The sequence below is a fragment of the Aricia agestis genome, chromosome Z, assembly GCF_905147365.1.
Source record: "Aricia agestis chromosome Z, ilAriAges1.1, whole genome shotgun sequence".
Classification (NCBI taxonomy): domain Eukaryota; kingdom Metazoa; phylum Arthropoda; class Insecta; order Lepidoptera; family Lycaenidae; genus Aricia; species Aricia agestis.
Genome location: NC_056428.1, coordinates 34,093,546 through 34,108,849, shown reverse-complemented (window position 1 = coordinate 34,108,849; position 15,304 = coordinate 34,093,546). Strand labels below are relative to the sequence as shown.

Sequence of the window (15,304 nt, the reverse complement as noted above, 5' to 3'; positions counted from 1 at the left end):
ATTAAGAATAGATAATATTGTTAAATGATTTTGGTAATTAACACGTCATATTTTTGCTAAGCTACAGTGGAACAAAATAAAAAATATTTGATTTTTCTAATAAAAAATGCAACCTTTTACTAAATTGTTTGATTTCAAAACCGCGTATCTTTAATATAAAGCCTACTTATTTTGTAACTACTTAATTAAAAAACGCGTAAGTGTTTTTGACTTGACTTTACACAAAACCTAAGCCAATTGCGAACAAATTTACATTACTAACTACTAAAGGAAAGTACAAAGAACTAGCTGTTAAGTTCAGTCGGTAATAGGAGTCAAAATAGCTGAGATATTCGGTTTTTTCTTCCTCCTGTAAAATCATCAAAAAGCAGATACGCGGTATTTACCAACTGCTCATACGCGGTATCGCACGCGCAGCGACGATAGGTGCCTTCCTCTTTTTGAAGTCGGATTAAAATATTATGCATAATAATATGTACTTAAAAGTATTCTAAGTTTTTCTAAGAGTGTGTTTCACTCATATTACAAGGGAAATTAATTATTAACCCTTGGTGGTCAATCACTTTTACAACACAGACAGCCTGCAGGTTGCAACTTGCACGTAGTATATTAGTGCATAGGTAGTTGTTATTAAAGTTCAGTATAAAACACGTTATACACATACATTCTAGACTGGGGAGGAACAAGGAAAAGTGAAAAGTCCTGTAGGAGGAAACAAGCATAGCATAAGCAACAAACATAAACGGACAACTGTAGCTTAAATAAAGGCTAGAAAAAATAAATAAATAGCTTTTTAAAAAGATAAAACCGACTTCAAAATCTATAGGTACTTAATAATAGGTTGGGGAAAAAGTCTTTTCAAAAACATTATAAAAGAAAGTTACAAAAACGTTATAAAAGAAACTTCAATATGACTTTAAAAGACCTATCCATAGATACCCCACACGCATAGGTTATATAATTATTTTTTTATTGGTTTAATGTTTACCATTTATGACGTATAAAAAAACTACTTGCTAGATATCGTTCAAACCAATTTTCGTTGGTAGTTTTTATAGTGATGTACATTATATATTATTTTTAGACTTATCATGCCCCTACTTTAGAAGTTAGAGGGGGGACACACACATTTTACCACTTTGGAAGAGTCTCTCTCGCAAACTATTCAGGAAGAAAAAAATGACATGAGAAACCTCAATATGATTTTTGAAGACCTATCCATAGATACCCCACACGTATACGTTAGTTGAAAAAAAACATTTTTTTGTTTCAGTTGTACCTATGGGGACCCCTAAAATTTTTATATTAATAATTTTTCCATTTTTGTATCAAAATCTTGATGCGGTTTACAGACTACATCTACTTACCAATTTTCAATAGTATAGCTCTTATAGTTTCGGAGGAAAGTGGCTGTGACATACGGACGGACAGACAGACAGACAGACAGACATGACGAATCTATAAGGGTTCCGTTTTTTGCCATTTGGCTACGGAACCCTAAAAAGGTTTTTAAAATGCATCACAAGCCGCGAAAAAAATTTGTGATGTTATGGACCTAATGCAGTATCTGTGAGAGTAGCGCAAAAGGAGAATGAAGTAAAGTGGTCCAAATTTCCACCACTAACGAGACCCATATTGACTTATTGTCCATTAAATAACAACTTTCATTAAGAGACAAATTAAAAATAAGCTGTCAGTAAAAAGATATTATGACCATATGAAAATGATAGGTATTCATATATTTCAGTGAAAACGTAATAGGAAATGCCAAGCGGCATGAAATAACATATTAGATTGAGTAGTTAAAAAGTGCAATGGATCACATAAAATGGTAGAAAACTTTTTCATTCCGTCATAACTTTTTGCTTGCAGGATATTTTTGCTTGCGGTCCACTTATAATGATTCCCTATTTAGCAGATCATTTCGTAAATGTTATTAGTTGTGGACATTTGCACCAAACTCAATACATTTTGATTATATCTACAATATTTTTCATACAAAACATGACTTTTCATTCAGCCATAATGAGGTAGACAATTTCACTATATAGGTCTCGTTAGTGGTGGAAATTTGGACCAGACTCCATATATTTTAAAGCATACTCTCCTTTGGTTAAAGCGTTTTTAATCCGGAAATTTTGATATCAAAGATGCACGTCGCTCTGGTCGCCCTGTTACGGACAAAACTTATGCCATTTTTGAAAAAGTGGAGCAAGATCGGCATATTAGTAGTAATTACGATGGTTTTGGCGCATTTGAAAAAAGCTGGGTACACAAAAAAGCTCGATATTTGGGTGCCTCATGAGCTCACTGAATGAAACCTAATGAACCGTGTACTCATTTGTGATTCTTTATTACCACGTAATGAAACCGAACTATTTTGAAGAAGCTGATAACTGGTGATAAGAAGTGGATCGCGTACGACAAGAACGTGCGAAAAAGATCGTGGTCAAAGGCCAGTCAGGCTTCACAGACTGTGGCGACACCAGGGTTAACTCGCAACAAAGTGATGCTGTGTGTGTGGTGGGATTGGAAGGGCATTATTCATATTATGAGCTGTTATCGCCAGGCAAGATCATCGATTCTGAACTGTACTGCGAACAACTGATGCGATTAAAGCAAGAAGTTGAGAGAAAGCGGCCGGAATTAATCAACAGAAAGGGTGTGGTTTTTTTACCACGATAACGCTAGACCTCACACATCTTCAGCCACTCAGCAAAAATTACAGGAGTTAGGCTGGGAGGTGTTTAAATGTTAAGGTGACGCCGCGTTAAAGTAAAAAACCAGTTTTCTATGAGATGGCCTCTCTAAATAGAAAACAAGAAATGGAACTGCAAGAAAAGGGCGTAAGTGACAAAATGGATTTTGTCGCGTAATTTAAAAACCATAAATATATTTCATATAAGCTATGGGCAAATTAAAGTGTATGCTTGAGCCAATCTGTGTACAAATTTTGGAAGCTTAAATCACTCTCGTCCGTTGGCAAAATTAGAATCCCTTCTTTTACAGAGGTATTTTTGATTGATTATTATGTGTTATAAAAGTTGACCAATCGTGTTATGCTATGGGTAATTCAAAGACAAAGACATGATGAATACTGACAATGAACTTTAATTTCTTAGATTTAGTCAGTGCTGAGAAAAATCGATATCGCTACTGCAGCCAAATTATAAAGGCGTCGCCTTAATGCATCCGCCGTATGGTCCTGACCTTGCACCTTCAGATTTTCACCTGTTTCGGTCGCTGCAGAATTCCTTGAGCAGTGTCAGGTTGACATCACAAGACGACTGCCAAAACCACTTGTCGCAGTTTTTTCATCAGAAGCCCCAACATTTTTATAGCAATGGGATTATGTCCCTACCAACAAGATGGCTAAAAGTTATCGAACAAAATGGCACAGGCTATACATGTATACCTTAGTCAATAATTGTAAATAAACTTTATAAAAAAAAACCTTTTAAATTTTTATATGAAATGCGAAGAAACTTTTTCCCCAACCTAATATTATAAAGCGGAAGAGTTTGTTAGTTTGTTTGAACGAATCTCAGGAACCATTGGTCCGATTTGAAAAATTCTTTCGTTGTTAGTGTTTATCACTCTTTATCAAGGAAGGATATAAATTAATTGAAGGCACTATCTCGCGAAGTACTGGATAATTTTTTTAAGTTATTGGGCACAGATGTTGGGTAGACCACGTGAAGGGACATAGGCTAATTTTTTGTGTACGGTTTTCGTAGAATTCCTAATTTTTGCGGTTGCGGTGCGGAACGTCTAGTTGTACATAATTTAAAATTAAAATTCCCTATCTGAAAAACTACTGAACTGATGTTGGTAAAAAATCCAGTACTCCCTAAGCGTGTTCACACACGCGCCGCAGCGGCAGGCATACTCATCCTTGTATTTCTATGGGCCCTTTTCACACAGCCGCAGTTTTCAACAAACATACGAGACTAGTCGGACCCATGAATGCGCCGCAGCCGCAGTGCGCGCGGCGACGTCGCAGAACCTGCGGTGCAGTCACCGCACAGGTTCTGCGGCGCCGCGGCGGCGAAAAACGCTGCCACTGCGGCGCCGTGTATAAACAGCCTTAGTTGAACAATACCTTATATAACAATAAATAAGAATCACTGAAATCGGACTTGCAGTTCTGGAGATATGCGAATACAAACATAAAAACAATACACTTTTGAAATTTGGCACATTTGTTAAGACGACGTCGATACTGTATACTAAGTACTAACATATACGAAAACTAATCAATTTTATCTAAGTTCTGAAAATATTACATAAATACGGGGCGAATTGATCGAATATTCTAAAAAAATTGAATCGAACCTCCTTTTTTTGAAGTCGGTTAAAAATAAAACACATACCTTTATAACAGTATCCTTTGCAGGTAGTGGGGAGCTGTCCACTAGTATTGAAATGGCAGTTGGTCCATAGGGATTCTCCAGCGGAATGCAGTTCACTATAGATGCCACCACCTGTATCCAACCATCTTCCTTGTCTGCTATCACATTCAGCTTCACAAGAGCTACAGGTGACTCTTGGTCACTGAAATCGAAAAACAGGTATAACATCTTTCAGAAGGGAAATATAATTGAATTGAAATATTTAGACCTACAGCAAAATATGCCTTTTATGTATTAATTAAAGATTGTTTTAAAGTAAAAAAAAATCAGTTAAGCGCGAATCAGACTCGCGAACGAAGGGTTCCGTACCGCTATAGAGCGCAAAATTGTGTTTTTTGTATGCGACCCCCCCTTAATTATATTTTATTCAAATATTGTATTATTTTTAAATTATAAATACATTTGAGTATTTTGTAAACTTTGTAAACATTTTAAGTGCCTAGCTGTTGTCATCATTGATATACCAATCAAAAAATGTTTAAAAATCATGTTTGTTGTATGGGAGCCCCCCTTAAATATTTAATTTATTTTGTTTTTAGTACTTGTTGTTATAGCGGCAACAGGTATTTCTGTATAATTTGTGAGAATTTCAACTCTCTAGCTATTACCATTCTCGAGTTACAGCCTGGTGACAGACGGACAGACATCAAAGTCTTAGTAATAGGTTTCCGTTTTTACCCAAAGGAAACATATTACTAAGACTTCCGGAACCCTCAAAAACAGGTAAGAAAGGCAAGTAAGTAAATATTATGTAAGTAAAGTAATTATTTAAGTAAAGACGCACAGCAGACAGTTTTCTGTCATTATATTATATCATTTGACATTGAAGTCAATTCTTATTTCACAAAAATAGTCTTATTTCAACTTGATGCTAAATAATTTTTAATAATATTCTTATTTTAGCCAAAACAATAATAATTATTAATAGACTTTATAGATTTAGTAATATATATAATTATTAATATAATTTAATAATAGAATTAGTAATAAAGAACATAATATTTATTTGCTTTGCAAGCTTTGTCTTCAGTATTATAACAAACTATGTAGGGTACATATTATTATTTTTAACAAGGCACAGCCGCACAGCTTAATATGAAGCATATTATTAGTAATTTATCATTCAGAAAAATCTGGATTTGACCAGAATTAGTGGTCAATTATTCTAAAAATATTGAATAATTTTATTAGATGATTAATTTAAATTATTTATTATAAAACAAAGGAATAATAAATACAACAATATTTAAAAGAGGTGTACCACCTAGGGTAATAATTAATTTATCTCACACCAAAATTGCAAAGCAAACAAATCAGCAACTTATGAATACTTTTGTGATAAACAAAATATTGCTTAGCTGAACTAAAGGTAAATGAATTAAAAAAAAAGGTTTAGCATGTGTTTAATGGGCATTACCTTATAAAATTATTCAATTTTAGCAGCCATTTTAACACTATTTTTGTTGTTTATTACATAATATCAGTTTAATAATTATAATTCAATTAACAAACAATCATCAAGCAAAATTATAAATGAAGTTTAAGAAATTGTAACATACTTATCTGTTCTTGATGCAGTAACACTCAGCATCTCTAAGACGAGCTGATCAACGACATGTGACTCCACAAACTTGGGGATGTTGATTTGGACATCATTAGAGTCATCAGTGGGAGGTTGTATTGGCGCACGTCTAGTGTATGCAGGTTCCGCTGGCCCCTTAATTTTGCAGCAGCAGCACCCCATGGCTGAATGACAATATTTTTTATAGAAGCTAAACAAATGGACATACATGAAATTATAATAAGTATACATTTTTCTTTTGGTACAATTTAAAAAATTATCTACAGAATTATAAGGAAAACCGTCAATTTTATCTAAGTATATTCAAGGATATCATTGTATGAATTCATTTAATAAACTCATTACCCATTTGTGTAATTTTATTTACCTGGATACTCATAACAAATTATGAGTTGGATTTTTATCATCGACAATAAACTTAACAGGATTTATTTAAAGTGTATGTATATTGATTACTTTTAATTAAAAGATAAAATATACCGTAGACATGCTGCATGCATATAGTTTACGAATGCTTAGACATTTAAAAGCTACAGCTGTAGGGCTATGCTAATCAATACTTCTAGGGTTTCTATTTGAATAAAATAGATTTGCCAACGAATCACAACAAAATATGCAACTTACCGAATTTTTTGTTTACTTCATTTCAGGGGATAAACAACGGCAAGATATGATACGTTTTGAAAGTCTAACGTTATCCGATACACTTCCTATTCAGCATCTACTTTATGGAATATTTAGCATACAACACTCAACAGTGCTCTAATGTTCCTGGACATTAAATGCCGTAACGACTGGTCAATGCTCAGTGATTAAATGCCTCGATATTTAGAACTCTGCCTGCCGCGAACCAGTATATAATGAAGTACTCTGTGCGCGAACCGTCCCACTGGCGTCTTTCATTTTTTGGCATTTGCCGAGATGACAGTTGACAGTTTTTAAAATGTCAGTTGTGTGACGGGTTGCTATCTCAAAAATATAATATTTTGTTGTTGTTGCTAATGCAAAAAAAGTAATTTTTCGACTTTGTCGACAAAGAAAAATTGTGGTAGGTACCTACTTGAAATTAAATTGTTATCATAACATAATACGATTTAAATAAGTTAAATAATAATATTACGTTAAGGTAACAATTATTATTTTCACTGTAACGTACTAATAGATGGCGTTATAATGGGTCGTACAGGGTCATCTAGGGACTTAAATTAAGAACTTGAAAGTTTCCAGTCTAGGATACGATCGTCGATACAAACCCTACGTTTGCTTGTATGACTTTACCTGACTACCAACGAGTTATTAACTTATTAACACTCAAGCACCCCTCAATTTTCATACAAAATGTTTTTGAAAAAGCTAAAGAGATGGCTCTGAGATTAATAAATAATTATTAAGCATAGAGCTAAACAAATAGGTTCCTAGGTAATTTAACAAAAACTACTTTCAATAATAATTATTATTTGAAGTAGTTAGAACGAAGTTCCTTTTCGCGCGTTCGGAAATTCGTAAATCTGAAGGCTAGACAGAACAATATTTGACCTTGACTTGACCTCGACACTTTTTTATTAGTACCTCCATGTCAGGGACAGATGGCGTTGATAGTAAGTATTTCTGTGTGTCAACTAGGTTTTTTTTAAATTAAACAATGAATAATGATGCGTTGTGTATTTTTGGGCGTCAATAGATGGCGTTTTTTAAATTTTTTTCTTGAATGCACAAAATAATATTATGTAAGTAGGTACCATCGAGGAAGTTAATTCATATGCAACTGACAGACCAACGTTATTTGGTCGAATATGTCAATTCAATGTTAATAATTGTGATCTGTCAGCTGGGTTTGGCGTAACGTAACCAAACTACTTAGATCCCCGATTTACATAGGAATCAACTTCTTGATAGGACATACTTACTGGTTTTTTGAACATAAGAAATAAACTAGCTGTTTGACCGAGCTTTGCTCGGTATTCGATAAAACACGAACAAAATGACATTTTCTTAAAAATGATTCCTAGCTAGATCGATTTATCGCCCCCGAATCCCCCTATAAATGGCTTACAGAAAAATAAAGGCCAAAAGCGAGTGGTTTTAATTTTTATTAGATGTAAATTTGACACGTTACACTAGAGATGTGATGGGGGTCTAAAATCATGAAAGAAGGAGGGGCATATTATCGTACCCACTAATGTAGCACTTTGAGACGTCAAAAATGATATTGCAAAGGGCTTGAAAAGTTGAACATTTTATTCTATGACGAAAAATCTCTAAACCATGGGAAAAAAAGGTAATGAGGGTAGAAGCAGGTAGAAGATAAGAAAAAATCATAAAAAAACAGCCTGTATTATTGCATCGATTTAAAATATTGTTGCTGGTAAGAAATAATTTCTGGAAAGTAATCGTATAATATTATGGCAAACTTGAGAAAAGTGTTGTATTTTGCCTTTTGGTAAATTATTGTTTCATATTTTTAAGAAATGTAATGAGAAAACAATTAAACCTTAAAAATTTAACTTTCCTGGATTTTACCGGATATTGTTACCTTGAAGAAATTGTTAATAATTAGCAATACTAGCGAATGGTGCAATAATATAGGATACATATTTCATTTTTACTATATAATAAATAAAAAATAACACCTTTATTATTGCACCATGCGCTAGTGTTGATAAATTTTATCAATTTCTCCAAAGTGAAACGAAACGAAAAAATCAGGCAAAGGTTCGACATTCAGCATTTTATTGTTTTCTCATATAGCCTGGGAAAATTAAGGAATTCAGACCGAATAATTCGTGTAGTTGTGAAAGTTGGTACAGTGGTTCCTAAAGGTGTCCAGATGAATATACTTACTAAAAGTCCCCGAGGGTGGGACAAGAGCGATTGGCGGTGGGGGAGGCGGGGAAAGTCTCTCTTCCTGAAAATATTAAAAAATAAATAAAATTAGATAGACTCTATTTTGAAGGAGGAATCTGTCTAGATACAGTAAATCGAGGTAACGTATTCCCGTGATTCCTCCTTCAAAGTTGATCCTATCTAAATTTATTCTTTTTAAGTAAATATCTTCAGGAAGAATGAGTCTATACCAGTACGTTTTTATTTTATCGTTAAAATCTAATGATCGTACAGTAAAAATGTTTGTACGTAAAGGAAATTGAATGTAGATAATTAATTAATGTAGAAGTCACTAAAGAGATATTATAAATATATTTCGAGTCACAAGCAAAAAACTTGAAAAAGAGACCTTTCCCCCCTCCCCCACCGCCGGTTCTTGTCCCACCCTCGGGGACTTTTAGTATATTTAAGGACACCTTTAGGAACAACTGTGCCAACTTTTAAAATTACACGAATTATTCGGTCTGATCGTCGATTTTGAAACTAATTTTCTTAGACTAATACATTTCATTGAAATATGAAGCAATATACCTATTGAAATACAATACTTTCCTTCAGTTTGACATAATATAAGTATTATTATGATTACTTTTCAGAAATTATTCCTTACTATTATAGCAACCACAGTGTAAATAGATACAGTGATCTAACGAACACGTGACAGAGCAATCGTGCGGGGCGTGCAGGGTGAGAGAGGCGCGGTAGCGATCCCAAGCTGCCATACACTCGCTTGGTACACGTCAGCCGGGGTTGACGATTTTTAGGGTTCCGTAGCCAAATGGCAAAAACGGAACCCTTATAGATTCGTTATGTTTGTCTGTCTGTCTGTCTGTCTATCTGTCTGTCCGTCTATCTGTCTGTCCGTCCGTATGTCACAGCCACTTTTCTCCGAAACTATAAGAGCTATACTATTGAAACTTGGTAAGTAGATGTAATCTGTAAACCGCTTTAAGATTTTGATACAAAAACGGAAAAATGATTAAAAATTTTAGGGGTCCCCATAGATACAACTGAAACAAAAAAATTTTTTTTCATTTAACCTATGGATAGGTCTCCAAAAATTATATTGAGGTTTCTAATATAATTTTTTTTTTAACCTGAATAGTTTGCGAGAGAGACTCTTCCAAAGTGGTAAAATGTGTGTGCCCCCCCCCCCCCCCTCTAACTTCTAAAGTAGGGGCATGATAAGTCTAAAAAAATATATGATGTACATTACTACAAAAACTACCAACGAAAATTGGTTTGAACGAGATCTAGCCAGTAGTTTTTTTATACGTCTTAAATGGTAAACCTTAATTTAACTTTCATTAAATTGAAATATGAAAATAAATGAAAAATCTTTTAATTTAATAAAAATAAACCTTATTTCTGCTGCGGAACTCTTCATGAGCGAGTCCAACTCGCACTTGGCCGGCTTTAATTTAATTGTTTTAAGTGGTTTGCGACCGACAGTGTTTCGTTTGAGTTGTATGTATGTATTTATTTAAAATGGTTCATACTAATTAAACTCATTTATTTATTATTGTTATTCAAAGTTTTCAAATAAATTAAAAATCAGCGATAGATACTTCTTCTTCTTCTTCTTTTAAAAATGGCCGCCTCGGTGAGTTGCCAATGTCAGAGTGGCTTAAAGGACTTTGCTCTATGTAGCGAAGGTCTGGTGAAGTAACAAGACGTGTACGGTTACAAAACAAAATTGAGTATCAATTTAAGTCTTAAATGACTTTTGTTTTTTTAACCAGATTAAAAAAAGTGTAAGTATTAATTTTATCAGTCGAATTAACTTGACACATGGTATAAATGGTATAATAATAGTATAATAAGAAACAAGAAATTTTCTTCCGAAAATAAGACCTGTGTATTAATTAGACTATGATTTTTGATTTTAGATTTTTGACTATTTTGATTTTTGATTTCTACATTAACTAAATTTATTAAAAATCAGTTCAGCATCTTAAACGCAAATTAATAAAGTTTATTGCGTGGAAACCTAACATTTTCCATGATAAAAATTATCCTATGTCCTTTTCCAAAACCTAACGTAATATTTACATGTACCTACTCAATATCGATATCATAAGCCAAATTCATTTTTGATATCTGCGCGGGAACCGTACATTTCCGGGACAAAAGTATCTAATGTCGTTTAAATTTATTCAAACTATCTGCATACAAATTTTTAACAAACAGTAAGTACATAATTGCTATACTTTTACAAAACCTCACGTAGAGGAATAAGCATTAACCATTTTTGTACTCTAGAATAATCCATTTTTTAAAACCCACTTTAGAATATAAATTGGGTCTTCAAAAAAAAAAAAAATGGATTTCACTGTCGTAAACCTTATGTTCTAAAGAATAAAACTGCATTATTAACTCAAAACCCGATATTATGTAGAATAGATCACCAGTGCTAAATAGCCATATAGGTATATCATGCGAACCCTGAGCTTTTGTATAGGTACGTATTTGTATTTTTTATAATAAAACTCCTTATTGATACTTCTATATATATTTTTTTACTGAGACTTCGATGTCTGTCCGTCTGTCCGCCTGTCTCCATGCTGTAACTCAAGAACGGTAATAGCTAGAGAGTTGATATTCTCACAGATTATGTATTTCTGATGCCGCTATAACAAGTATTAAAAACAAAATAAATTAAATATTTACCCTTAAATACTTCCATACAACCAACGTGATTTTTCAAACATTTTTTCCTCGGTTACAATGATGACAACAGGTAGGTACTTGAAATTTTCACAAAAGCCTTAATAATTATATGTGTACTTTAATAATTCATAATAGTATTTAAATAAAATAAAAAATAAGGGGGGCTCCCATACAAAAAATACAATTTTTGGCCTATTTTTAATCTATAACGGTACGGAACCCTTCGTGCGCGAGTCCGACTCGCACTTGGCCGATTTTTTGTTTTATCACTAGTACTCTACATACATATACTACGAATACGCAAAATGTAGAACAGATTATAATAAAACACATTATTGTGACAACCCTGAAGCAATGACGATTACCTACACAAAAGCGGCATTTCGCGAGACTTCAAACTCAAAGGCGTTCGACCAAGTGTATCTATTTACACAGTGCTAGCAACACTACAAATTAATTCAATAATACAGGGTGTTTTTTTTTAAGTATTGCTAATTATAAAACATTTCCCCAAAGTGATTATATACGATAAAATCCAGGAAAGGGTAGATTTTTAAGGTTTCATTGTTTTCTCATACATTTCTTTTAAATATGAAACAATAATAAACTAAAATACAACACTTTCCTTAAGTTTGCCATTATTAATTAATGCAATAATACAGGGTGCTTTTTGTGATTTTTCTTACCTTCTACCCTTAATAACTTTTTTCTCCTATGATTAAGAGATTTTATGTCATACAATAAAATGTACAGCTTTTCAAGCCCTTTCATTTGATATAATATTATTATGTCTGCATGTGCTATAGCTTGGGTACGGGTTCCATACAAAAATGGCCCTTGTTCTTTGTGTGACGTACTTTATGGATTTTTATCCCCTTATCACATTTTTAGCAATCCCAAAAAATTTGCACACGAGGCTAAAGAAGTTTTAAAGGAGAAAAAATGCAGTCACAGATAGAGTTAGCCACCGGGAACTGATCAAGGATTCCAGAAAGCCGAAAGGAGCAAAATTCATCAATAGCTGTTAAAGTACAATGGGTCTCAATCTTTTTCAGCCTGCAGCGCACTTTCGAGTCTCAATGAATAGATGAGATAAACATACTTCGTCCCCGTAGAGCTAAAATTCACCAGATAGCTTTTTCATCATTTTTAGATACGAGCGTTTAAAGTTTTAAAATTTTCAAAAAAATCCTGCAGATTTCTGTTAAGAGATACAAACTTTTTCTTTTTGCTATTGCTTGGATGGTATACCAAAGTTACTTAAACAATAATTTTTAATGAATTTAAATGTATTTTTAAAATAAATATTCAATAAAAACTACTTTAGTTACTTTTCGCCCTTAATGTTTCTTTCATTAGTGTAATTTTATTGCGTGTTTAGTGCATTTAGTGAGTTTTCACATAAAAACTGAAGAAATAAAAAGGGTTATAAGTATGCTTAGTTAATTTTCAATTAAATAAAAATTAATAATTCTCACTTAGTGAATAGTTGGAATTTTCGTTTATTAATAAAAACAACATTTCAATCAGTAATCCTTATAAAATTCAAAGCAAGAAAACGAAACAATTTTTTTTTTCTATCATTCATAATTGGATACGGATATGGGGGACTGGCCGACGAGTAGTACCAGCCAATCCACTAAAAACATTTGCCATCAGCCGTATAACGGAGAGTTTCCTGAAACTTTATCTTACACTAGAAGCCCACCTCGACTGGCTGGTCTACCACATAAGGGATAGGATTTCCAATAAAATAAGGGAACTTAGGCCAATTGAAGCATTTTCATCGGCACCGGGACTGCTGAGAAGGTTCCCATATACACCCAAAACCCCTTTAGACAAAGTCTTAGAACTTTTCAAAACCACGTCTCTGCTCTTTTGTTCTACCGAAATCCGTATCCTGAGCCGAATGGAGGGTGGATCTTCCTCCCTGTTCTGCTCTGCGGCCCTTTTCTGTGAAATTACGGATTCACAGCTAATGTCATGGCGCTGCATCGCACACCACAAGTCCTCCACAGCGCCACATTCGTGGCAGGCTGACGTAGGCTCTCCTGGATTGTTAATATTACGTACATGTACGTGCCGAAACATCTGAGTCCGGTGAGCACCGTGTAAGGCGGAGCCGGAAGGTAAGAGATTCTCTGAGCTTTGAGAACTGGACGCAGAGTCTGAGTCTCTGTTGGCATTAAGCTTGTCACTTCCATTATCAGGAGCTACTGCTCTCTTTTTCCGCACCTGTCAGAGCTGCTTCAATTGGAGGTTTTTCACCTTGTGACCTTATCTCTTGTACGAGCAGGTGCAACTTGGCGAAGAACCCGCAACACACCCACAGCGGGTCCCCCTTTCATACCTGAATGCTCCTCCTCATCGAGTCGTGTTTCTCATGTCTGAGGATCTTGACCTCCCCCTTCTATGACCTTCCTATAAATGGTGTTACGCCAGCTATTTATATCTGTGGCCACTCGAAAAGCGTTATAGACATTGAATTTAAGTGTGGTGCGGATTTAATCGGACCAACTCATGGGACAGCGGCCCCGCGGTCTTTTTCCCATAATCTTGCCAGTTATCATGAGTTTTTCAAGGTTGCCTCCTTTTTTCACTAAGTAGACTTAGTTAGTTTTATTTAACATTATTCAATGCAAATATTTAGAGAGTTGTGACAAAATCAATATAGTGAATTTTCGATTTACTTAAGTTATTTGAAATATGATTTGTTCATAGAACGAAAAGTACCTAAATCAATTTAGTTACGTAAAAATGCGCTCCGTTAGTAGCTATAATTAATTATTTTATTTTATTTTATTTTTATTTTACTGGAGAACAAAACAGTAATTAAGTAACAATATGAACTATGTCCATTAAGTGTTTTTTTCGCTATCGTAGTCGATCTAAAAACACGAAGTTAGTGAGTTTTTACACAAATTATCTCCGAAACTACGCATCGTATCGATAAACTGGTAACACAGAAAAATATGGAAAAAATCACACATCTCAATGGCATCCTTAACTCAATTTTGGCCATTTTGCTATCTGGTGAGTTTTAGCTCTACGGGGACGACCTACTGACTAGTCTGTAATTCGTACGCTGGCGATACTGGTGGAAAAATTATCCGTTTCATGCGAGACGTCCGTTATTGCGTACGATACCGATCTGTGGACGCTTACCTTTAGGCGGTACGTCAGAACTGGGGGCCTACCACCGTCCACCGTCCACCGTCCACCACTAAGCGACATCGTTGGACAGATGAGCAATATTACTTTAACGTTAAACTAGCGATCTTAAAAAAGTTGATATTTCACAGCGGATTTAACAATGTTTTGCATTTTTTTACTGTTTTTTAGTAAAATTATATATTTTGAAAAGTGAGTACGGTTAACGGTAATGTTATTGTAATCATACAACAAAGTGTTCAGGAAACATGATAGTTTTATGAAGGGTAGTGGTAGGCCCCTGCAAGCGTCATAAACTGTCGACTCAACTCGCGTAGATATACGCCCGTACTTTGTTTGATATTATTAGTTCCATAGACTTAATAAATATACTTAGCATTATAGGTTTATGATTAGTTCTGTCTATTCTGCTAGATGGTGCGCCTACTCCATGGAGTGTAGATGGAGGAGAACTATCTCTGTATGTAAAAAGTGTCCGCTGAAATACGTTAAATTAGGGTGGCGCTACAGTAGCCACAGGGTAATTTTTAAATCATTTAGCAGCTTTTATTTCAGCTATTTCAGGTTATATTTTTCAAAATATATT

At 34.2% G+C, this 15,304-nt stretch overlaps 1 protein-coding gene across 1 annotated transcript in view; it reads right to left on the bottom strand.

Moving 5' to 3' along the window:
- Positions 1-6,840, bottom strand: part of LOC121738864 (RING finger and SPRY domain-containing protein 1-like) — a 95,436-nt gene extending 88,596 nt beyond the window's left edge. Inside the window, exons 1-3 of the mRNA XM_042131123.1 lie at positions 6,619-6,840; positions 5,972-6,158; positions 4,374-4,554 (exon numbers count right to left, since the gene is read on the bottom strand). Coding sequence (XP_041987057.1) covers positions 4,374-4,554; positions 5,972-6,156 — 366 coding nt within the window. The 5' untranslated portion in view covers positions 6,157-6,158; positions 6,619-6,840. The remainder of the gene's footprint in view (positions 1-4,373; positions 4,555-5,971; positions 6,159-6,618) is intronic.
- Positions 6,841-15,304: the final 8,464 nt, after the last annotated feature.